The sequence below is a fragment of the Quercus lobata genome, chromosome 11, assembly GCF_001633185.2.
Source record: "Quercus lobata isolate SW786 chromosome 11, ValleyOak3.0 Primary Assembly, whole genome shotgun sequence".
NCBI lineage: Eukaryota > Viridiplantae > Streptophyta > Magnoliopsida > Fagales > Fagaceae > Quercus > Quercus lobata.
The window spans coordinates 20,522,940-20,548,630 of record NC_044914.1 but is presented as its reverse complement, the minus strand read 5'-3'; the positions used below and the strand labels follow the sequence as shown (position 1 = coordinate 20,548,630).

At 35.4% G+C, this 25,691-nt stretch overlaps 2 protein-coding genes across 3 annotated transcripts; both read right to left on the bottom strand.

The window, feature by feature from the left end:
• Window positions 1-5,150: 5,150 nt before the first annotated feature.
• On the bottom strand, window positions 5,151-10,756 carry LOC115969190. The gene is made up of 5 exons (XM_031088780.1): window positions 10,682-10,756; window positions 8,370-8,669; window positions 8,128-8,263; window positions 6,127-6,295; window positions 5,151-5,643 (listed from the first exon to the last, which is right to left on the bottom strand). Exons 1-5 carry the CDS (start codon window positions 10,739-10,741, stop codon window positions 5,424-5,426), a joined length of 885 nt encoding a protein of 294 aa, XP_030944640.1. The 5' UTR covers window positions 10,742-10,756; the 3' UTR covers window positions 5,151-5,423.
• Window positions 10,757-11,300: 544 nt separating this feature from the next.
• LOC115968964 (3',5'-nucleoside bisphosphate phosphatase) lies at window positions 11,301-17,628 on the bottom strand. 2 transcript variants are annotated; one of them, XM_031088509.1, is made up of 5 exons: window positions 16,936-17,628; window positions 13,467-13,591; window positions 12,953-13,270; window positions 12,703-12,872; window positions 11,301-11,896 (listed from the first exon to the last, which is right to left on the bottom strand). In XM_031088509.1, exons 1-5 carry the CDS (start codon window positions 17,311-17,313, stop codon window positions 11,481-11,483), a joined length of 1,407 nt encoding a protein of 468 aa, XP_030944369.1. In that variant the 5' UTR covers window positions 17,314-17,628; the 3' UTR covers window positions 11,301-11,480. The 2 variants fall into 2 exon arrangements, with proteins under 2 accessions (XP_030944369.1, XP_030944370.1); XM_031088510.1 differs by having other exon boundaries at window positions 12,953-13,267; window positions 16,936-17,625.
• Between the last annotated feature and the right edge of the window lie 8,063 nt (window positions 17,629-25,691).

Here is a 25,691-nt window from a genome sequence, read left to right as displayed (position 1 = left end):
TTCTTTTGCAGATATTGTTGGCATCCTCCTATACATGGATGAACTAATATTTGAGGACCAACATACCGATGTAATTTTGTTGAATTTGGTGACTTGCATTACTCACCTTGAAAAAAATTGGAACAAAATGGTTACTTTTAGTTGAGCTTCAAATATGCCACATGCTTAGGGCTGACATTCTGATCTAGCACATGCCAACTATAGTATCGTGCTCAAAAAAAGAAAAGGTGTCATCATGTATACTTGCATAATGCCATCTAATGCTTCCTTTAGGTTTGATACACATACATTATACATGTTCACTTATGTCCGTTTCCTCTATCATTGTTTTTCCTTCCAATAACATGGCTTCATTAACAAACTAAAAAGCTCCAGATCGTTCATAAGACAAATTGGAAGTATCAGCAGCAAGTGATGGACAGATAGAGCTGTATCAGTTGTGCAAAAATTGGTGAAGTATGAAAGAATCCGGAGTCTAGATTCGTCCAGGCTTCGCAAGGTAAAAGGATCTTGTGTTTTGGTTGCAAGCAAGACAGAATGTGGGAGTCTCTTAGGGTCCGTTTGGATTGAACTTATTTTTGCTGAAACTGAAAACACTGTAACAAATAGGTAAAAAAACGTGGATGATTTATTTGGTTGAAAGTATTGTAGCTCAGCTGAAAGTTCTGTTGCAAATAAATACCAAAATTTTACTTTGAATTTTTTTTTCACTCCTCACCGTACCCTAGCTAAGCCTGTGCCAAATCACTTCATTAATCCCAATTTTGGACAAAAATCTAGGGGCCTTCCTCTGGCCCTCCATGACTTGAACAGCACAAAACCGACAAAAAGCTTCTAGTTCCTTAGAGTCTTTCTAGTCAGCTCCTTTATCATGACTACCACCGTCCATCGATTTCTTATGCTTAACCATTTTTGTTACAATTTCCTTCTATACTCATTGAGGCATTTAAACAAACAGTTCGGGTGCATATCATAATCAGTTAGGCATGCCCACATGAAAAATGCAAAGTAAAATAACATATATCCAAATACAACAGAAGTAATAAGAGAAATAATGGTATTACACGAAGGATCAATAAATTCACATACTAGTATCATGGAAAACACAACAGAGAACCACACACAGACATTGAATTCAAAAACCACACACAAACGGTTAAACACAAAAAACTACAGATTGATGAAACGTCATGGAAAACAACTTACCTGTGAATGCAGAGACCTACAGTGACGGCAACGATGTCCCAAGCGGAGAGAAGGTGAGCTCGAGCGTTTGTTGAACAGAGGGGATCTTTTCTTTTGGTTATACGTAATGGGTTTGCTTTCATCAACTGGTGTGCTCTGTTTTGATAGCTTTGTGGTTGATGGGTAGGTGAAAGACATTGAAGAGGATTCGGACAGAGCATTGAAGGGGATTGAAAGCATTCTGCTACCGGTAGTTGAGAGAAAAAGCAGAAAGGCTCAGAGAATGGAAATAGCCATTTGGATTGAACTGCGCACCGTTTTGATGATCTGATTCTCCAAGCTTCTTGTGCGATGAACAACACACTCCAAAGCCATGAACAGTACGCGCAAGAGGTTTGTGCATTTATTGTTTCAGCTCTTGGAATGAAACGGTGCGTAGAGATTAAACGGTGTCCATGAATAGTGTTTCACACGCCTTTGGATTAAATGAAACGATGCGTATTAGAAGAAAACTTGCGTTTCAACCTTGCGTTTCCTCAGCTTCAACGTGCGCGTGGGTTCCAGCAATAAACGTTGTTGCAAAATGTAAACGTAGGATTAAGTTGAATCCAAACGGGTACTTAATGTATGCAGCCGAAAACGCGGGATACCACTTCCTCAGAAAGGGCATTATACAAGATATGACCGAGAAGGTATCTCTCTTGAAATAATTTCATGAGGCTTCTCTTCCATATGGGATCCAAATGTGTGGGACTCTCACATGGTGTGAGAGAGGTTTTGACTGTTTCATGAGGTAATTTTGTGTTACAACCACTGCAGTAACTAGCTCAACTCAATCATGACACTGGTGGCGGGACTCCCTACCTAGTGCGGGTGCAAGATTACCTAATGACAACAATAAACTAACGTCAATAAGGCTGATTATCCCACATTTGTATAATGCAATGCCGTGCAGAGAGATTGATCATCTAGTATTGGTACAATTGAGGTGAAATAAGAGAGCGGACTAGGTTGTGCATCGTAGTTTGTATGCGCTCTCCTTTACCCTCTATGGGAAAATGAAAAAAGAAATAAAAGAAAATAAGAGGATTAGATTGAGCAAGTTCTTAGAAAAATGGTTGTTCACATTGTTCTAACCAGTCGAAAGAAATCTAACTATATATATTTGTGTGTGAGAAACATATATATGAGGTCTACTAATAGAAAAAACGGAGCCAAAACAGAATTACTATAGAAGAATTTTAGGATTTTAGTGTATCCTCAAAATAAATGTTCTTTCTTGTTTATTTGATTTTTGTTGTCTTCTCAAAAAAGAGAATAGATTTATGTTGGGTTAGGTTGAACCTATGGCTTGAGAATAAAGCCCAAGTGGGCATAGGATCTCGACCAGTGCTTCACAGGTTGGGTTTTGGGTTGATCTATTTTTCTATATATAGATTCGACGCCCCCTTCTAGTTCCAGGTGTCATATTCAAGATGCAATTTCTCAAAAGGTTTAAATAGCATCTTCAAGATGTAATTGGCAACTCAACATCAAAATCACATCATGAAGATACAATTTTACTTCTAGTAAAAAAGAAGTGTATTTTTGGTAGAAAGTGGGAATATTTATTAATAAAGAGAATTTTTACATCAATTTTGTTCATACGACACCTGTGGTGAGTGCCTAATTGCAAAAGATTTCATAAGGGGAAAAAAATACAATTTAACTTGGAGCTCACATTTTGAAAATGGGAATTCACGAGTGTTGTATTCTAGCATTATCCTTCAAGTAGTAGGTAAAATGGGCCCTGAAGGGGGAAATAACGAAGGGGGAAATAACATTATTGATTACAAACAGTTAAGTCCTTTGGAATATTAAAATTAACCACACATATTTCTTGAAGACTATAACTTCAAACGAGTTAAATATTGTGTTTGGACTACTAAACTATGAAGTTATAAAACCCATGAATATTTCTTGAAAGGAAGGTTAATTTCTTATTAAAGATAAAAACATCTTCATGGTAGCAAATTTCTAAAGAAATCTCTTCATCCATAGCAAATAAATGTGATTTTCCATTGCAAGTAATGATTCATGGTCCAAGCTAAGTATTCATGGGAACCTTTTTTCGGATTGTGGTTTGGAAGACCAAATCGTGTATTCAAGTAGTTCTAGAAATTGACTATACACATGAAGCTTGACATGCCACAAATTGTCAATTAGATTTTTTAAAAAGCTAGTGCACAACAATGTTTTATTGGCCAAAACACCGAATCACTCAGCTGGTCTTTAGGAAAATAGGTTTCCATCCTCTCTCTAGTTTAATTGGCATTTACTACCTTGTTTGGAACTAAATATATCTGCCCTAGTAGTCAGAACATTTTGCATCCTTTGGGAAAGTGATCAAATGGTTTAAACTTTCTCAACTTACCCCTTTTAGCCATAGACTAAGTTAAGTGGGTTGTCAAAACCCAATGCCCAAAAAGAGGCAAACCACTCTTAGTGTGCATTTAGTTCCCCTTTAAGGAGCCAAAATGTACTTTTTCAAGCTGAATTTCAAATTGTGTGTTTGGTAACATAATGCATAAGCACGTTGGAAGAAAGTCATTTTTCCAAATACAAAGGACTCGCAAGTTAACGTGTGGCAATTGGGTACGAGTAATTGCAAAAATCCACAATGCTTTATTAATATTACCATTGGAAGCCATAGTCCATTTCCCAAATTGCCCATTGTGTTTTCTTAAAAACCCAATTGTACCCTTTGATAAATCAAGATAGATCACGCCATTTGCTATCCTCTTCGTGCTACAGAGTTCACGTCAGAACCAAATCACGCCATCTACCCATTGAGTTTTCCCTCTCTTTACCTACTTGCCTTTTGTTTTCAGTCTTGACCCTTTAATTTTATTCAAAGGGACCAAGAAAAACACTAACTCCAACTCTTCATCAACACCCACTCAAAAAAAAAAAAATGCCATCACACGTCATAGAAAATCATCCTCCCCTTATTTCTCACTTTAACTTCACTAAAATCCCTTCTTAAGCGAGGCAAAAAACTCTAAGGAGATCCATATTCTTCAATGTTAGTGATCAACAAGGGGGTCACACTCTCTCTTCATCACACTTGAGTTTACCCCTTTAATCTAAAATTATCAGGAAGAACTTCTCTCCTTTACTATTTCTCTACACCATTGGATCTACAAAATTTGTTGTCATTGAACTTGTATTGTTTTACTTGTATTTTATCACTAGACTTGTGAGTTTACTAATTTTTGGAACAATTTAATTTTACGGCTCTACGCACACTATTCTATTTAAACTTACTATTGGACATTAATTTTCCTATTTTCGTTTCATTATAGGACCTATACTTTTATATTATTATTTTTTTACCATTGGATATAAATTAAAATTCCTTTATAGGTTGTATTCTTTTTCTTAAATTTTGGAATTTGTTTCTTTTGTAGGCGTAATAGAACACTGTAGCTATAGTCTATAGGTGTTCTTTGAGCCAGTATTTGGTTCCAAGCTTGACTGGTGGTCACTAACACAACACAAACCTGTAGTTTAAGCTTGCATGAAGAAGCCTGTTCATTGATTCTCATCCGCCATTATGAGAGTATGGATTTGGAGAGATCTGGCATCTATGTTACACAATGTACTTCGACTCGGATGATTTTGCCTTCTCATGTGTCAGACAAATTTGTGCGTAGTGTGTAATATTATAGTCCCACAAAATATAAAAGGACAAAAATACCATAAAGGAAGGAATATGTTATAGTCCTCCAAATTTTATTTCCCTCCACAAACCATTATTGTTCGTTTTGAGTCCTATAAACTTCTGTTTATTAAAAACTATTCATGATACCAGGTTTACCATCTTTCGTAGGTCACAGGTCACATCTTCCATGACTCTCCGCTACAACAAAACCCACTGCATAGTATTTTAGTTTATCATGCATTACCGACTTCGAATAACGTTGTGCAGGAAACCCCACTTAATCTCAGTTAACCTTCCAGCGTAGTGAGTATAAGCATTTAAGCAAGCAGAACAAAGCAAGCAAAAGCATATGACATCTGAGAAAAGCCATAATAAAGTATTGTACACTGCACATGCCCTGATCAACATGCTCTGCCAACCAGTCTTCTAATAGCTCCATGAACTACATCAATTATACAGTAGGGTACCTTCATAATTTTAAAAAAGTTCTAGACTATCACAGGGCGATCTCTGAGGAATACTCTGCTGAACGTTGCTAGTCAAACTGCTGCCGGAGCTGCATCTCTGTTTCACTTTTCCAGGAAGCATGAGATGATTGGCCCTTCAGCCTCTTACTCTTCTCCTTATCTTTGATGGTGGAACCCTTCTTCTTGAGCTCATTGCTAGCGTCTTGAAGAGGGTGATCACCACATACAGGGCATACCATTCCTCGTGCATTTGAGAAAGTCTTGGGTATTCCACATTGCAAGCACATCCTATAAACAGAGATGAGACACCTTAGACAAAGGCTTTGATAGAGTACCAGACAACAGGCATGTACATCATTAGTCCTAAGGCTTTGATGGGCAAATTGATTAGTTGGTCCTCAGAGAGCTAAACACTTCGATGAACCCACCCAAGTGCTTGCTTATTAACATCAGTAATTATGTTTTAAGTCAATATCAATACCTAAGTAATTGAAAATATTAATTGACTTATGCACACAATAACTGTTACAGTTACTACAAAGGAAACCTGCTTCACCATTTTACTAATCTCTCAAAGTATGCGTTAGCACTAGCAGGAAAATAATGTTGTGTTCATCAACTTTTTTCATTTTTAATTTTAATAGGTAAGTTACTCATACATCTGGTGAGTCATGACTTCACCCTCCACCCACTCTTGTGAGACAGGGAAGAGCTCATTGGCAAGTTGTAATTAAAAATTAAATACATATAAAAAAAGAGAGGAGGACATACCTCAGTAGCTCTGCAGCATCCTCAGCATTAGGATTGGTTACAGTTGCCACTCGTTTGCCTCCTTCTGTTGTGCTTGAAACTGATGATGCTGGAGGTCGATTACCCTCAATATCACTTCTTACTCGCTCATGGATACCAACAAGTTGAGGTTTAGCCTCAACTACAGCACCTATACATTAATAATACAACCATCAAAATTTGTTTCTTACAATCTAAGTAGTTTACCAGTAAGTTAGAAAAGTAAGTTCTAAGACCAAAAAGAAACTCTTACAATCTTCAATTCATAAAATTAAATGCATAGTCCCAACACTGTAAATCACTGAATGTCTAGCCATGACATTTCCTCCCACACAGAAGTTTTCAGTGCACAAGTAGCTGAAGTAACAGTATCAAGAATATCCACAAGGAAGATACCAACCAAAATATTCTAAATTAAACAATATTAATCATGACATCCATGTCATTAGAGATTATTAGGCAGTGCAATCAGGTCTGAAGTTTTAATATCCAATCAAATAACAAATATTTTTATTTCAAGAAATTTTTTTTTCTCTTGGCATCAAATAGAAATACATTACTTTTTTTTGATAGGTCAAACAGAAATACATTACAAGATGTTTATTGTACACTATTAAAATCTCATTACTATGTAAAAAAGGCAATGCAACAACTGAAGTCCCATACCATTAAAACATAGAAGTGGTGGTATTTGGCCCCAAAAAAGGTGATAGTATTTGAGTGAGAGATAATGTCTTAGGACAAATTATCAGATTTTAGTTGATAGTGCAGTCAAAGCACCTTCAAATGAAACTCTAATAAACTAATACTAATGCAGAATAAGGGGATATAAACATGCTTATCACATTGTTTGTTAAGTTGTACGATCAAGATCATTGTCTTCTCATTAATAATTACTATGAATCTCCATTGCTAGTCATAATAAAATAATAAGCTGGATTACCAAGATGCTTTATTTAATAACAAGCTGTAAATGCAGAAAACCACAATGCTTGAGCTATAGGACTGTGAAGTAGCTGATCCTCTACTATCTCACAACGACACTTGCACACCTGAAAGCTATTAATAACTACCACCTTTTTTTTAATAAGATTATCCAAAGTGAGGATAAAATTCATGGCTGCACAGTTGTAAAAAGACCATACACTAAATCTTCCTTTTCAATTCGGAATCCAAAATAAGCAATGCTCAGTTCCTTCTGAAAGTGTGCCATTGTACTCAAATGGAAGTGTTGATTAATAAATAAAACATAGTGTTAGTATTGACTATTGAGGCACATTGGCGTTAGTGTGTTCTTTCCCCCTTTCTCTTTTCCATTGGCCTTCCATGCATTGTTCACACTACTGTTCACAACTCCTAGACAAATTTGTTCTCAGCTTCTTTTCATCTCTTTTGCAACCATAAATCAAATCTTTTTCCTTCGGCCTACACTACCAAAACCCTAGTCAGTCATGAACCCTAAAACTAACCCTTTCCTTCTAAAGTTGTAAACTCTACATCCACATAGTCTCCTAACTCCAAGCCTACCACAAGCATACATACATACATACACACACACAGATTCCACAACCTGTCCAACATTATGGTTATTGTTGAGATCATCAAAACACATTCTTATTCTTACAGAATCCGATAAAAAGATTAGTTCTTTCAAATGCAATTATTATCTAAATTCTTGAAACCCTTTTCAGGAAATAATCTGTTTATCCTGACCCCACAATCTCGCCCTCCGTCTCCGACTCCAACTCATTCTTATGCATTATAATTTACTGCTTCAAGACTTTCTTCAAATCCGTGATGCCTTCAAATTCGAACCTCTCCAACTTCAAAAAGTTGATTACCAACATACCCATATATTTGTTCCAGGCTTTTGTACAGCAAAATGCAAAGTTGGGTCTCATTTATTTAGCCTAGTACTCTAAGCAATTGTTCTATTTAGCAAAAATATTAAACTCTGAAAAAAAGGAAAGAAGAAGAAGTAACCTGTAGGCAAGTGTTGCTTGTTTTCCTTGCGGTGGTTTCTCCTTCTCCCTAACACTGGCTGCTGTTGCTGTCCCACATCTTTAACTTTGCCATATTCTTCTACACTGTTATTCAGAAACGCTGGCGGTCCTGAAATCTATTAATATTCACTGCTTTCATTATTCATTACTGTAAAAAAAGAAAGCAAAAGCAAAAGCAAAATTATCCCAAAGAAAGAGAAAGAGAGAGAGAGAGAGATGTACTTCGGAGAATAAGTCTAACACAGAGGGAAGCCCTGAAGATCCCGACCCAGATGAAGGTATTGGGAGTTTGATAAACGACTTGTCGTGGGTAGCTCCTTCCTTGTCGTTTTGTTCGTCTTCGTCTTCGTCATCGTCTTCTTCATCTTCATCGGAGTTTTGGAGATAAGGGTGTTGGGGTTGTGGGTCATCTTCCTCTTCTTCTGCGGAAGAATAGCCTTGAAGGAGCGACAAGCTCATTTTCTCTTTTCTCAATTCTCTGATTCTTCCCTCTCTAAACCCCCAAAGGATGCACAGATCGTACTATACATTACATACAGCAAAATTTAGAAAATATTATTATTTTAATTTAATAATTATTATTTAGAATAACATTATTTTCGTGTTTTCATAACACAATTTGAAGTAGGAGTCCATCTAATGGAATTTTATTTTGAACCTCGATTATCGGGTTTGTAGGTTTTTCAACCTATGTAATCCGACTTGATTTGTCAAATATATAAATTTATCTTATTACTTTTATTTTACTGTAATATTTTAGTTTGATTGTATTTTTGAAAAATGATTTTGATAACTTTGGAAATTTGGAATATAATTTAGGCATATTATGTAATTTGTGATAATTTATCCCAAAACATATTGTAGGGGGGAAAATTTCGAACCTATTACAAGCTGACACATTATGCTACAAAGTCTACAAAATATAGCTAATTACAAAGCGCCACGTACTGCTACTAAGTTTTCCAATCACTACTTAGAAACCAACAGAAATTTGCCAAATGTCATTGAAATAGAGGCATAAAATGCATGCAAAAACCAATTACACATCAGCGCTTATAAGCGATGACATAAGCAGTCTAGTATGTGTAAGCAATGACATAAGCAGTCCAGCGCGTGTAAGCGATGACATAAGCAGACCAATCAGGCTGTGACATGTGTCACCAATCAGACTCTGTCACATGTCGCTCACCCATGCCAAAACTCCTATAAATAGCAGCAAATTTAGTCGACTACACACATATATATATATCTAACCACAACTCACCAATCCAACCTAACTAATTTGATCAATGTTGTTTCATTAGGTTAGTTTCTACACATGTAATGGTTGAGCAAAGTAGGACTATCAGATTGAAGATATCATAAAATAACTATTTTACCATTGGATGAGGTTAAATGTAAGTTGTAAAATGGAGTGTCTACATTGACAAAGCCATTAATCAAAATCTATGGACGACTGTTACTCAACGACTAGGAAATCCATAATAGCTCCATCAGTAACCATCAGAACCTTAATCACCCTAATTAAGGAAGGGGACTTAAATGACCCTTAAAAGTCACATATAGCAAGTATAAAGGCCTACTCATAGCACCCAAAAGAGCTACGAATCACTAAGATACTTTTAGTTTGTAAGCTTTCCGCTTAGCTATTTAAGGTTTCCTGACTAAGTCATCAAAGACCCTTAGGTTAGTGCCACACCGGTGTCCTCCAATCAACCCTTTTTCTTTCTTGAAGGTCTAGATGACCTTTCATTGATATCTTGGGACAAGCTACTCCCAACTAGTGGCAATTTTCTACATCAACAGTTTGGTGCTGGTTGTGGGAAAAGATAGATAAGTCATTTAACTCTTTCTACAACATAAGGGTATCTCGTTCCAAGCTGAAGTCACGGAACACGAAGAAAACAATCCTGCTCAATCCCTTGTAGAGAGGCAAGTGCAAGCCTTAACTACTAGTGTTCAAGAACTGACCCGCCAAAATCAAATTGCTCATGCAACAGCCTATCAAAAGGTGAACGGGCAAAGAAAATCGTAATGATGAACACCGTGACGAAGAAATGGCCGAGAGTCGAACTGTTAGACAAAGAGAAACACCTTCAATTCATTGTTCCTAAAATGAGACTAGAAATACAACTATCAAAGCATTCAGTTCAACATCTAAATTGGGAACCTTGCCGGAGAACCAAAAGTTTAGCCATAACCCTAGTTAGATGCCCAATATACTTTAATTGAATTCATTTCTACAATATTTCAAACAAGACAATAGAATTTATCTATTCTTTTTGTTGCAAACATTTCAGTTCAGTTCATAAATCAATTCAACTGAATTCTAATAGTACTCAATAAAAGGATATACTAGGATAGGATACGGCCCAATAAGGCTGATACAACAACCATATTTAGGTAGTTTAATTGGATACTACAATAAGTTAAACCATTCATAGTTAACCGAAAAAAAAAAAAAAAAAAAAAAAAACCTATTGAGGTGACACTCAAAAGAATTGATGCTTCATTGCAATTAACAAAAAACGTACTTCTTTTGCATATACATGCAATGTTATTCGCCATCCAACCGTAGCAAAATTTTTCATCATTTTGGCTCTAATAATTCATGCAAGATATGATTGCTTGGTCTTCATTATTCGTAGATCAATTTGAACAGCTTAGAATAATAAGAAAGCCATCAAAATATGTACTAGTCGTGCCATCAACCCTATTGAGGTGACAATCAAAAGAATTGGTTAAAAAAACCAAAAACAAAACCAAAACCAAAACCCCCAAAGAAGACACTAATATTGAATTCCAAATCAATTGGCATATATAGGGAGCCTGTGGCTCCAGATCAACAACCCATGTCAATGAAACGTAATTCAGTTTGAAAATTTTCAATCTGTTGATGGCATTTGTAAGAAGTGAAGTAATTGACTCCGAAGAATTCAAAGAAGAATATTGTGACAAGAAAAGGGGGAAGATGTAAAAGATCAGCACAGTCAACCTAAAGTAATTTAAGAATTTGTTAACTCATAAATAAAAATCAATCTTTAAGTGGAGGAAGGGAGGGAGGGGGCAAAGACCAGGGTTACAACATAAACAGTAATAAATAAGACAGTAATCTTTTTCTGCATCTTGTTAGGTCGTTGCATGTCTAACATGTTTTCTAGGCATGCCTACTCTTTAAAATAACAATAGGGGGATATGAAATTATGTTATCATTAATGTTAAATATTCCAGATGAGCAGAAATACCAAAAATGGAAGGGTGTAATGAATTTGATGGGGGCAAAAAAATAAATATCATTGCCGATGAAGAAAATAAGTACAGACAGAATTCAGACTATTTACTCTCAACAGGAATCGGAGTTCCTCCCTGATTGATAGAGATATGGGAAAGCTTCAACCTGATGGCTTCAAAATCTGCATTTTGCCTCTCTTCATTTGTCAACCACAAAGGCAAGCAACGATCAATTAAATCCTTGCCACAACTCAGCGGGGAGCCACTTTTAAGAATACGGGTCCTCCCAAATCTTGTAATCCTTGCTAGATTTGAATCAGAAGGCTCCTCAGCATAACTCTCAAAAATGTCCCTGATGGCATCACACCAGATTGGTCGAGCTAACTTAAGGAAGTCATGAACAGCCACTACTGGAAGATTCACACTTCCCAGTTCAGACTCACTATTCCCACCTCTTCCATGATAATCTGATCCTCCAAGCTTCAAAAGACCATGAAAATCTGCTAGGTCACTGTACACTATTGACCAAACAAAATAACCATGATGTAAGTACCAGATAAAGAACATAAGGAAAATATGAGGCTCCATAAATTTTTACATAGATAATTTCCTTTCAGAATATGAGCATTTCAAGTGTTCCAATATAGCATAAAATAAAAAATCTATTCAACGAGGCTTCACAGTCAAGAAAGAATAAAAGGAGATTGTCATGTATATCAACTGGTACATAATCCACACAGTTCTCTACATCATTAACAAGGATGATGAAAGCAGTTTCATCCCAGAATTTTCAGAAATTTGTTGCACCATAACAAAGAAAGCTTGATGTCTTACAAAAGAGGAAAAAAAATTCTGAATAGAAACTTTTTCGATCTCAAATTACAGCCATATATCCACTATTTAACAGTAATATTAGTATTAGGCCAAACTTATCAACCAAAAATTTATTACTTAGTATTTGACACCACAAGTCAGTGTGTTTTTTTTTTTCATCCACCACTACATGGAAACAAAACTAAATCTCACCAGTTGAATCAATGGTATTAAACAATCTCAACACATATGAGTTGAAACATTAGAAAAGAAAATGTTAAGCACAACCTAACTTCATCAGTTGATTTATATCTTGAAATTGTTTCATGGATAAGTTGGCGTGTTCCTAGTATGCAATATCTTTGACTTTAATTCCTTGCTTGAAGATGGGATGTAAATGATTTACATTCTCAGATTCTCTCACAATTGATATGACAGTCACCCACTAAAAAAAATATAACTCCACAAAAATAATAAAAAAGAAAATGACTTAACAAAGGGAATCACATACCAGCTAATTTTCCATCACTTCTATATACCTCCATCCCATGAAGGCCAGCCTCTTTCAGCCTCCTGATAACAGCAACAGGATTTTTCAATGCCCACGGATGAGCTAGCACAGCCACACCCCCTGTATTACATATCAATTGTATTGCTTCCTCTGCAGGAGGCTCACTTCCCCTGAACCCATATTAATCCTAAATTAGAAATACACAACAAGAGTAACAAGGAAAGATATAACAATAAGCTAAGAAAATTACGTAGAGTAAGCAGGTCCGCCATCAAAAAGATATCGTGCAAAAGCTTGTTTCAGATTTTCCACATAACCTGCTTCAAGCATAGCACGGGCCACATGCACTCTCCCAGGAGCAACTCCCTTGCCAGCTATCCGGGCAACATGCTCCCACTTAATAGGTAGATTAAGTTTATTAAGTTTTGACACCATGTTCTTTGCACGGAGAAAACGACCATCCCTGATATTAGCCAAGAACATTTCAAGCTGCTCAATCCTTTTAGGTCCGCAGCTGCTATAGTATGCAAGGATGTGCACTGGTTCATCTAATTCAGATTGCTCACTGCTAATCAATGTCAAAAACATCAGAGGCATATCCTCACAACTAAGATTCTTCTTGAAATTCTTGTGATTTCCAATTACGAACATTGTATTAAAGAACCTAAGTACAAAGGTTTCTCCAGAAACTACATACATATATACATACATTCATGTGTGTGAGTGTGTGTAAGCTCCCTAAAGCCAGAACATCAAAGATTTACCTTGGAGAGAATATTGTACTGATTTCAACACCTGGAATTATCTTGATGCCAAATCTTCGAGCAGCTTCTAGAGCTTCGGGGATGCCTGCCATTGTGTCATGATCTGTCAGAGCAAGAACTTTCACCTGTTATGGGCACATTTTTTTTTTTAAATAAGTGTTATGCGTACATTTAATAATTAAATTGCAATACATCTTAAGATGTATTCAAGAATAAAAATATAAGAATAGCTTAACAAATATAAATTATAGATCAAGAACAACATACAACATTTTCAAAGTAGTTTTGAACTTCAATTATGGAAGTCCCATAACATTTACAGATAGCATTGCAGGAAACTCAAATATTTCTTTCCACAAAAATGTTCATTGTAAATCATAGCCCAAGTTGATTCTTGGCCTTTTAATTAGGCCATAATTCCATTTAAATTGGGTCAGATTTATGGGTCCTTTCTCAATGAATTGGGATTGGCCACATCTCCTCTTCCACTCTTAAAGTTTATCTAAAACCATACTCTATTACAAATGTATTTAAGAGATCCTTCTCACTACATCTACCCATGTTAATTCAGGCCACACTCTACCTCTTTTCACCCCTTCAACTTAAATAACTCTCGCTCACTAGTGCATTAATTGTACTCCATTGTACATGTGCAAAGCACAAACCATCTTAGTCAACTCTCATTCATTTTATTTCTCAATGGACGTGTTAAGCATGAAAACCTAAACTAGTTACATTCATAAATCTAATTGAGCCTTTTCAAAGTTTAGTTTACACAAATGCTCACTTTCACTTGCAGCAACAAGAGAGAGAGAACCACCGGGACAACACTCTTCTAGAAATTGAGCAATTCACTATATTAAAAATAAATAAATAAACAATCTATTTCTTGGACAAAGCCCCCTTATAGTGGAGCTAGGTAAAGTTTGCCCCACTTTCATGTCACTAACCAGTTGCACTTCTCAGAAACTTCAAGAAATTACTTATGCAGTTATGCTCCTAACAAATAATGAAGTTCCCTTTTCCCATATATTCCCACTGCATTTCTATTTATCTCCTCTCCCTAATCTCCAAACCCTCATCTATCCCAGTACACTTTAACCATTAGAATGGATGACTGGACCATCCATAAACACCTTGAGGAAGATGAAAAATTACATTCACTAATACTGACAGGCTCCAATACCCCAACAAAAAGAATAACAAAAGAAACATTCATCAAAGTGGTGTCAAAATATCCTGCAGAGAGGGGTTCCGAACTCAAGCAACAAGCATACAGCAATAGGCAATTCCGGTCAAATGTTACTTTGATGCCTTGTCCGAACTCAAACAAGCATACAGAAACAGATAATTCCAAGCTTGCTTCTTCCCATAGTTTTCTTGATCATCAACACAACCTGTCTCTACTGTTATTTTGATACAAAAAACAAAGCTATGCCTACCAAGAATTATGAGTTTTCCCCAACATTAAACCCATGGCCTTGATATCTCCTAACATCAAATTTCTCTACCCAAATAAACCAAATAAATGACAACCAAAGCAACTGAAACACAGGTACCAGCAATTTCAAGAAGAAGCACCAATGGAATAGTATCTCCAAGTGTGCTCAACTAATGAATATCACGCCACCAAAAAAAAGTGTAACATCAAACAAAAGACATGACTTCAACACTATGGATTGTCTCATTAATAGGGATGGAAGGGATGGGAAGGAAGAAAAGGGAAAGGAAATGGAGGGAAAGTTACCTTCCCTTTGATGTGTTTAGTTATCTAAGACAAATGAAAAGAAAGAAATGAAATTGTGGACTGATAATGAATTGATCATTTTTGACCGGTTCCTCCACATATTCTTTCCAACTTAATAATCCAAGGATGTCCTCTTCCTCCCCTCATACAGATAATGAATTCATTATAAAAGGCTAAGGGTGCAATCCTAGTACGCTGGAAGTATACAAGGAGAAGCCCAAAAAAAAAAAAAAAAAATCAATGAAAGCTCAATGGTATCCAGGTACTCTAGAAAATTTGCAATAGAAGATTTATGAGAGGTCGAAGTACATTCATATGCTGTCTTCAAAAATAAAATCTTCAACTTCGCCATGTTTATTCTTTACCCTCAGAGCAATGGGAATTGTTTTCTCTTCAAAGGCACCATATTAAGCAAAAAAGCTTCCAATGTGATAACCCCTCCATCACAGAACAAAACATTACTCATGAAACACCAGCTGAAAACCCAAGACCACAATTCCTGAGCCAGTGCACAAGGTAAGAAAAGATGAGCCACATTCTCACATTGTTTTTATACATAAAACACCCTTCCATAATAATTATCCATCACTTCCTTAGATTATCTGTTGACAGTCAAACTTTCCAAATGCTTTGCTAAGGAAAATACTAACTTCCTCCTTCCCACAATGCCTTTTAGTAGCTCTTCACTTGGAAACCTTGCATTTCCTAAGGGATCCATTCCATTTTATCTACCTACCCAAGTTGAAACACTGTTGTGTGTATGTCTTCCAATAACTGTGCTATAGATACTACTCGCCAGTCATGCACCATGAAAATAATTATAGGATTTCAATAAAATCAGCCATTTTTGGGCTTTCTATATTCCACCACTATAGCATCTCTGTCCCTTGCAATTAGAAAAGATTAGAATCTTTCTCCTTTACAGTAGTCTCACCATTCCAGCAACCATGCCAAAAGCAAATTTTAGAGCCATCACCACCATCACATCTAGTAAAACGCAAAAAGCTGTCCCATCCTCTATGCAAATGCTTCCACAATCCCATATGGCCCTCTAACCTACCTCGAACACCAGCTCCCCCAAGTAGTGCCCTAGGAAGCAGGGATACAAACACAGGTACGACACAGTGACACGAGCAATTTATAAAAAATTATAAAGTAAAATAAAACGGCCGGTATGACACTGGAAAAACACGGGTACAGCATCCTAAATGAAGTGACCGTACTTCCTAGGTAATGCCATGCTTTAAATCTCTGCCCACAAAATGCTTTTTCTTCTAACACATGGCCACAACCACTTTCCCAGTAAAGTTTGATTCAAAAGCATTAGCTTCTTAGTCCCAAAACCTCCATTGCTAATCGGTGTGCAACATATATTCAACTAACTATATATACATACATATTACCAGTCTTCTGTAATTGAATATACACAGTGCGGACGAGTTTTTAAAAAACCATAATCCATATTTACTTACCCTAATACAAAATGCAGCCTAAAAGAGAATATTCACAAAAGCTAATTCATTATTTATAAGCTAAGATTATATAACTCAAAAGAGAGCTAAGTAGCTAACCAACACCAACAAGCAAAACCCACATCAGCATATCATTCAGAAACAATAAAACGATAGAAAACAGTGCATATCATACACTCAGTAAAAAAAAAAAAAAAAATCCAAGCAAAACCCACTTGAGATATTGAGGAAGTGTTTGAAAGAAACTAACCCCATTCACATGTGCTTTCTCAACAAGCTTTGTAGGGGACAAAAACCCATCACTGCATTTGGAATGGGAATGCAAGTCGAACACCATTTTCTCCCCACCTTTACCAAGACTCTTCTGCACTCCAAAGTCATCCACAAGAAAGGAAGCAGCAGCAGCAGAAAAAGACAACGAAGAGGAAGAAGAAGAAGTAGAAGGGTGATCCAGGAACACCCATTCACTCACAGACTTGAACGCCAGTGTTTGCTCTGGCGTCATCTTCTTCTTGCTCCCACCTCGCTTTTTCTTCTTCTTCTTATTATTCTTATTGTCTTTAGTTTTCTTTGAGTTATGGTTGCTGCAATTGGAATTGCTGCTAGGGACGTGACCATCTCCCACCATTGCTTTGCTTTTGGTCCAAAGAGAAAGGGGTTGGAGAAGAGACAAAAGCCCAGATTTTGGGGCTGTTTAAGGGTGAAAGAGGAGGCTTCTTGACTCTTTGAGTATGGAGACTGAGTCCACTTTTGCTATGGCTATGGCTATTGGTATAGGCTAGTATAGAATAGATACATAAGTAGACGGATAGGCCCTTTTATTGAAAGGGCATCTTTTGCTCTGAGTCGGACAAAGCGTTCTCATCTACGCAACATCTGTTTGAGTTCAACAACAGACAAGTGGGGTGAGAGTTCAATAGCTTTTTCTCCACAGCCTTTTCCCATATTGGAAATTGCAAGGAGAAAGTATACTCTGTTTGCTTCCTCCCTCTTGGTGGGACCCATTAATTATGGGTTCCATCAGCTATGAGGGGGAGAAACATATCCCCAAAATAGGATGTATTTTCTCAATTGCAAAGGGGTTAAATCTACCATTTTCTATGGATCATTCATAACTTGCACTAGAAATTATGGCTATGTTTAGTAAAGAAGTTAAACAACACACTTTTAGTTTTTAAACAACTTTACATATATTTTTATATATTTTTTTACCCACATATATTTTAAAAATATACAAAAAGCATTACTCAAACTCCTTACTAAACGGGCCTTATATGACCAAACATTTTAGAAGGGAAACCATAGTTATGCTAAGAACACAACTTATCCATATGAATCCATTGCTTTTATTCAACTACTAATTACTAATACGAAAAGAATCACGTTAACAGGTGCCTTAAGGTTATTGTAATAAACTACATTAAGAAAGTTTTGACATTATTTTTATGAGAAATATAAAAACTGTCAAAATAATTAATTGCTTTATCATTTTTCCATAATTTTTTCTTTAAAAAAAAAATAGCTCCTAAACTAATACCCTTGAGGCATCAATTAACATTTCTCATCCTAAAACTAATATTAAATTACTAATATAATGGAAAATATTAATACAATAGAAAAATAATTGCCTTGTCTATATACTTTCTCCCGTTTCGTTGCTATCACAACTCACCATGTGAGCAAGTTGTTGTAAAAGTTGTGACTTTAGTTGTGGTTTTAACATTTTTGGGGGAAACAATTCAACCGATAAGTCTAGAGATAACTATTGAGATAGTTAGTTGTTATTGATATGTTAAAAAAACATTGTCAATAGTAGGTCTAAATAAGAATTAGTAAAAACTTGTTAATTCAATAATTATGAAAATTGTTGTGTTTGCCGTATTACTTGAATTCAATTCTTCTAGACACATACATTGCCATAGCTTATACATTTCAATTTGTGATTAGATTACATCACATGTGCATGAGACCTTTACTGATACTTGGTGAAAAGTATTCCAATTATCATTTGACATATTTGGTTTGATTTGATGTATCATTAGTTTTTGGATTATATTATTATGAGTCCGGGTTAATGTGTGTCTTTAGGGTACATAATAAATTTTCTATTTTTAGAAATATTTTCTCGGGAATTGAAAAATCTGTCATTACTTTTTCAATTCTCAAGAAATTTTTTTCCAAAAATAGAAATTAATGTGTGCACTAAGGGCACGCATTAGTAAAATCCTATTATTATATAAAAAAAAGAATCTATTGAATTTTGACCTCTATTATGCGGGGGTTTAATTTGATTATATTATTATTGATTTGTTTGGAGAAGAATCAAAGAGAAAAGAGCGCTAGTTTAACAAAACCCCAAAAGGATGGCCTAAGCCAAGGTTAGGGCACAAGTTCAAGAAAAATCATTAGACTAAAATAGTGAAAGAGCGATCTAACCAAAAGTTAGGACACACTCACACAGACAAAAATAAGAGAAGACCCTCTAAAAGCTTGAAGTCCAAAAGCGTTCAAGGCAAACAAAATTGATCAAGTGATGACATGCGTAGCGAGGATAATAACATGAAGAGAAGAAGAGAAGAAATGCCTATAATATTTGGCTTTCAAGTTATACACACTTGGGAGAAAACGTCAAAAAAAAAAATAGAGCATAAATATATTCTTCCATTCATAACCCAAACCCCACCTACATTACAATTTATAAATATACATTACAACCTAACCCAAAAGACAAGATTTATGAGTTTGGGCGCTATTATGTTGGATTAACCACTCTTTTTTGACATTCTTAGTTAATGTTGGACTCTATTCACACATGTATTCTCAATAATCTCTCCCTAACATGTGAGTTTTTATCTCTCTCTGAGGCACGGACTGGTCCTACTAGTTGCCTTATGGACTTTTTTTCATCACCAGCACATCATTCATGGGCCTTTTGTACGCTATCCATAGGAACTATGTGTCAACCTTGCATACTTACAAAGTTGGCTCAACTTTGTGACAATCACCTAAGGCCCCAAATGGAAGAAAGCCCCCTCTAGTAAGGGCTTTTCACTTAGCAAAAAAAAAAAAAAAGATTTGTTCCAAAAAAATTTTGGAAAAGATTTGTTCCAAAAATTTTAAACAATAAAAATTAATATTAAAAAAAAAGAAAAAAAAAAAAAAAGCAATATCTTTCAATAGTAAGGGCTGTTTCTTCGTCGTCTCAGAATCACTCTTGGCTGGGCAATATCTTTGAAGATGTTAAATGCCTTATGCGTGGAATGCAAGTGGTATCTGTCAATAGTGTTAAGAGGAGGGAAACGAGGTAGCACATGTACTAGCTAGACATGCTATGAATATTGTTGATGAGATGTTTTGGATACAAGACCCACCTCCCCCAACTGTTGCTGCTCTGTACCATGACTCTAATATTCAATGAATAATACATCACCGATTGGCCTTCAAAAAAGAAAAGCAATGACAGAGACACAACAAATGCTTATCCATTCAATGCTTATCCCAATCTATCTAGCTTTTGACTTTTTTACATATAAAAAAAAAAAGAAAAAAGAAGAAGTTATTTTATTAGTTAGTTTTGGCTTCCCCAACATGTATTGTACAAAAGATAAATAATTTATTTATTTAGTCAACTAATTTTCTAAGTTTATATCTTTTACAAATTATGTTACTTGTGTACTAATCTTTATAGCAAAATCAGATATACTTCTAGCCCAGATGAGATTACAATAAAATGTAAAAGATCTCTTTCATTTATCACATAAACTTAATTGAGTAATACTATAGTTACAAATTATTTTACAATATTTTTATAAAATATTGATGTGACTAATATCTTATTGGTTTTCATCTAGGCCTACTATTAATATCGCTTTTTTATTTACCATTAATCACTCACAATATTAGGAGTTTGTAAAATATTTTGTAAAATAATTTGTATCTCTAGTATTATTCAACTTAATTATTAATTTTACATATCAAAAGTTGGAGAAAAATAAATTTTTAAGTAATAATAATAATATTAAAAATTAAAAAAAATATTATTTAATTCATATTTAAATATAAAAATCCTTAGTTATTGTCTTAGGCCCCCAAATATAATATAAGGGTATGCAACCAATCCGCCAAAATCGACTTGATCCAACCCAACCTATTGAGTTGGGTCGGTTTTTAGGAGTTGGTGGATTGGGTTGGTTGTGAGATTTTTTTTTTTTTTTTTTTTTATTCAATGGGTTAGGTTGGGTTTAGGTCATAAGATTCACAAATCTATCTAGCCTGATCCAACCCACCTATATTTAATATTTATTTAAATTTTAAAAAATATATTTAAAAATATATTATACAATTTTTTGTTATTTACTTTTTTTCCCCTCATCCTAAATAAAACTCAAACCTTAAGTTCTTCTCATATAGTTTGTGTTGGTTTAGTATTATACTTAGGATTATTTGATTATAAATTTGCTCTTATTTGTGGTGGAGTTGTTTTAATGCTCAATTCAATAATAATAGTAGTAATTAAAACAAATTGTCCAACCTGATCCACGTGGGTTGGGTTGGATTTTTTTTTTTTTTTTTGTTGACCCACCATGGTGGGTTGGGTTGAAAAATTCTTTTAACCTGATTCATGCACACCCCTACCGAAATATATTTAGCGGCTTTACACGCTAATCCATGGAAAATGGCTCGTACATTCTTGTCCATTGAAATCGGACACTTCACCGTGATCTAGCATCACTAGCAATGCTTCTTTGTTAGGCCTTTCTCCAGGATCTTTTATGTGAGCTATTTAGGCTTGCTTTGTTTCCATGGTTGAAGGGACCTTAAACATCTCGCCACCTTCACCATACACCATCCTTTGTTTGGCTTAGCTATTTTCAAGATCGTTTGTGTGAGCCCATTAGGCTTACTTTGACCTTGCCAGGAAAGGACCTTGAACATATTGTCACCTTCGCTACACACCAGCCCGAGCTCTGATCTACCTAGACCCACCCACCTGTCTTGCCATGTCTATTCATTGTATTCTCAATCCTCATAAAGTGTTTTTAAAAAAAGTATATCTACTGACTTATATGGACATCAGAGCCATTAGGATATTACCATACCGGTGTTTATATCCTTGTAAAAGTGTTCTAATTAGAGAAAGCATCTTCGTTGACATAGGCATTAGAGCTGTTAGGCTGGTAGTACACGCTGGTGTTATGTTTCCCTTGTTATTTTGTTGATCAATGAACCATTTGCCGAATGATTCATCACTGATCACCATCATCAATGATCATTGTTAATGCGTAGTTGTAGATGTGCACTTGATAGCACGTGCCTTAGTGAGCGAGATTTTACTCGAATAGAATATTTCATAATAGGACAGTTTAATAAGACAACTCTCTCACAACTTACAACCATAGGACTCACAACATTCTATGATAGAAAAATCTCAAACACCCTCACATAAAATACTTTATGCATTCTGGACTGATGTGACAGCAAAAATCTTATTAAAAATGTAGAAATTAATTACGTAAAAAATGAATAATGGTAGGATTATAATTTTTATCTAAACTTATTTACGTGGTAAGTTTTTTTATTTATTTATGTGGTAAGTTAGGAAATATAAAGTTGTGGACCCATTACATATACCGCACTACTCATAACTTAATGCAAATCGTGGCAAAGTAATCTAGTCAAAAATCTCTTTGAAATGATGCAATGCCATTAAGCTTGCACAGTGCCCTATCGATTCAGAACTCAGAAGCCTATACTGTCAAGGCCACTACCACTGCCACGATCATATAGGACTACAAGAACCACTGGGTACGGATTTGGATAATGCTGCAATAGCAATATGGGATTGAAAGTTTATAAAAATAAACTTTTAATTTCAACTATTAAATAATAAAAAAATTAAAAAGAAATTGAAAAAGTTAAAAAGTTCAAATTAGAAAAAATGAAACCGGTAAAAATTAATGTGAGTAATTGTGATGTAATTACACCCGATGCAATACCTGCAATACCTAGGTATTGCACCGGATCCGAACTACCTTATCGAGTCATGTACAGTACAGACTACAGAGCAGTGAAGGGACAGGGCACAAGTTTTGGAGAAAAAGTTTGTTGCAGTCTGTACTGAATATGACAAGAACCGAATCAGCTTTTAACATTATCACGTATTAGTGACAATTGGACATACCAATATACCATAGCAGGCAGTATCATTCGTAAGTTTTCAAAAATGACTTTCTACTGAGCGCTTTAAAAACATGGGTTAGAACCAGAAGCGGTAAAAATTGGGTACGACTTACTGTTAAACTTGACATGACATGACATGAGATAAAATAAGTAAGTCATGAGTTATGATTTAATGGTTAGTGTTATGTTCCGTTTGATATGATTAATCCATTTAATAAATGATTTAGATTAGTTTTTATTATATAGCATCTGTTTGATTTGTCTAACTTGTTTAATTAAATGTTATTTTACCGATATATCCTTCAAACCTTAAGTATATATACTTATTAGTCGTTATGATTTATTTTCTTTGATATATTATAGGCACAATTGCACTTTTAGTCCCTATGTTTTGAAGTTTTTCCATTTTAGTCCCTACATTTTATTTTTTCCATTTTTAGTCCCTAAAACCAATTTACGCTTTCCGTTTTAGTCCTTTCCGTCAGTCAACCAACGGAAATAGTTGAGGTGGCAGCCGGAACAATTAAAATATTATAAAAAATGCCACATCACCCTAACAAATCAGCATATATATATTTTAAAAATTAATTTATTAATTTTAACTAAATAAAAAAAATCAAAACAGAATTAAAAATCAAAATTCACCTTAATTAAGATTGTTCTTCATGTTCTTCAGATTGTTCTTCATTTTACAACTTGTTCTTCATGTTCTTCCCAAATCAAACCCAACAACCAAGAACTCAAATCCATCACAAGAACACAAACCCAGCAACCTAAGAACTCAAACCCAGATCATTAAGACATAAATGAAAACAAGAAGAAAAAACCCAAATTCAACACCTTAGAGATCATCAAACCAAGCAAACTATTCTCTCATCTCAACCAACCCAAACAAAAATTTATCATTAGATCGTTTTAGTTTTAAGTGTATTTACTTTTCTTTAAGTGAGCTATTCAAAAGCATCAAACGAATTTTTTTATTTTTTTATTATCAGACCTTTTTAAACCATGATCTGAGTTTAGAGAGAGCTCTACCCAAAAAAAAAGAGTTTAGAGAGAGGGAGGGAGAGAATGAGATTAGGCCGGCGGTTTGGAGCAGATCTAGAGGAAGGGGGCCAGCAGTGGTTTAGAGAGAATGGAACTCCAACAATAGCAACCACAACCACAGCCACAAGCACAGCTCTCCGAGACCCACCTCAAATCCACAGATTCCCATAAACCAAATACATCGACGCCGTCCGCTAGCTCCCTCAACTCTCCGCCCTCGACTGCTTCGCCGTCCTCTCTCTCTTCGACTCCGACTCTAACACCCCCTCTCTCGAAATCCACTCCCTCAATCCCCAATCCCAAACCCTAACCCTAACCCCTCAATCCACATTTTCTCCACCTTCCCGAATCCCCTCCCTCAACACCAACCCCAATGCAGAAACCCCTCATTGCCACCTCCACCTTCTCTAACTCCTTCCACCTCCTCTTCGCCAACGCCATCGACACCTCGCTTGAGTCCAAGTGCTCGGTCCCCGCGAAGGAGCTACACGTTGGGGCTGTGTCTTGTGTCGATGTGAAGGACGGTGGGGCTGAGTGTGTGATAGTGGAGGGGCTGAGATCGGTGGTGGTTTACCTCCAATCTCTCACAGATCAGTGGGTCTTTATAGATCGATGGGTTTAAAATTTCTGGGTTTGATGTTTGTATGGAGGATTTGATTTTTCATTTGATGTTCTGGGTTTGCTAGAGATTAAGGGTTGGGTTTGGGTTTGTGTTCTTTGTGTTTTGAATCTTTGAAGGTCTTTGTATTTTGTAGATCTATGCCCATGTTGGCATGTTCTTGATTTTTTTAATTTCCTCAACAACCTTGAGGAAGAACTTGTTCTTCATGATGGCTGGGAAGAACATATTGTAAAGAATTTTTTTTTTTTTAATTTAATTTCTTTTTTAAATGATTCGTTTTTAATTTTTTTTTATTTAGTTAAAATTAATAAATTAATTTTTAAAATATATATGCTGATTTGTCAGGGTGATGTGGCATTTTTTTATAATATTTTAATTGTTCCGGCTGCCACCTCAGCTATTTCCGTTGGTTGACTGACGGAAAGGACTAAAACGGAAAGCGTAAATTGGTTTTAGGGACTAAAAATGGAAAAAATAAAATGTAGAGACTAAAATGGAAAAACTTCAAAACATAGGGACTAAAAGTGCAATTGTGCCTATATTATATTGATTATTTGTGATATTGAGATATGTTTTAGTTTTGAATGATTATTTGTGATCTAGTTATTCGTAAGTTCTGAATTTTATATTAAAAATATTTATTTGTTTAGTTTTTCATAATTCACATCAATTTGGTTAATAATAAAAAAATTTTTAATTTCTTTTTTCCGTTTTGATAAAATCTAATAAACAAGTTGATACGACTAACCCGTTTAATAAATAGGTTGTGTTAAAGTTGAGAAATCTTGACCCGTTTAATAAACATGTCGGGTTATGGTTGACCTATATAGTCGAATACCCATGAGTCGACACGACACAAACCCAACACACAAACACGAATTGCCAACCCTAGTTAAAACCCTTCAAAATATTGTTCATTGCCAAAGATAGTGTGTTGGAAATAAATGAGAGATATTACCTGACATTTCCTTGAAAATTATACAATATGATTTTACCAAAAGAGGTGGCGAAGATAAAGCGTGGACCAAGTCACTGTCTTGAGACATATCATGTTGTTTACAATATATTCAATGTAGTTAGACAAATAATTACTGCACGTTGTCTCCAAGATACAACAGCCTAGCTACCTTTGTCGATTATTCTTGTGAGCCTGCTCG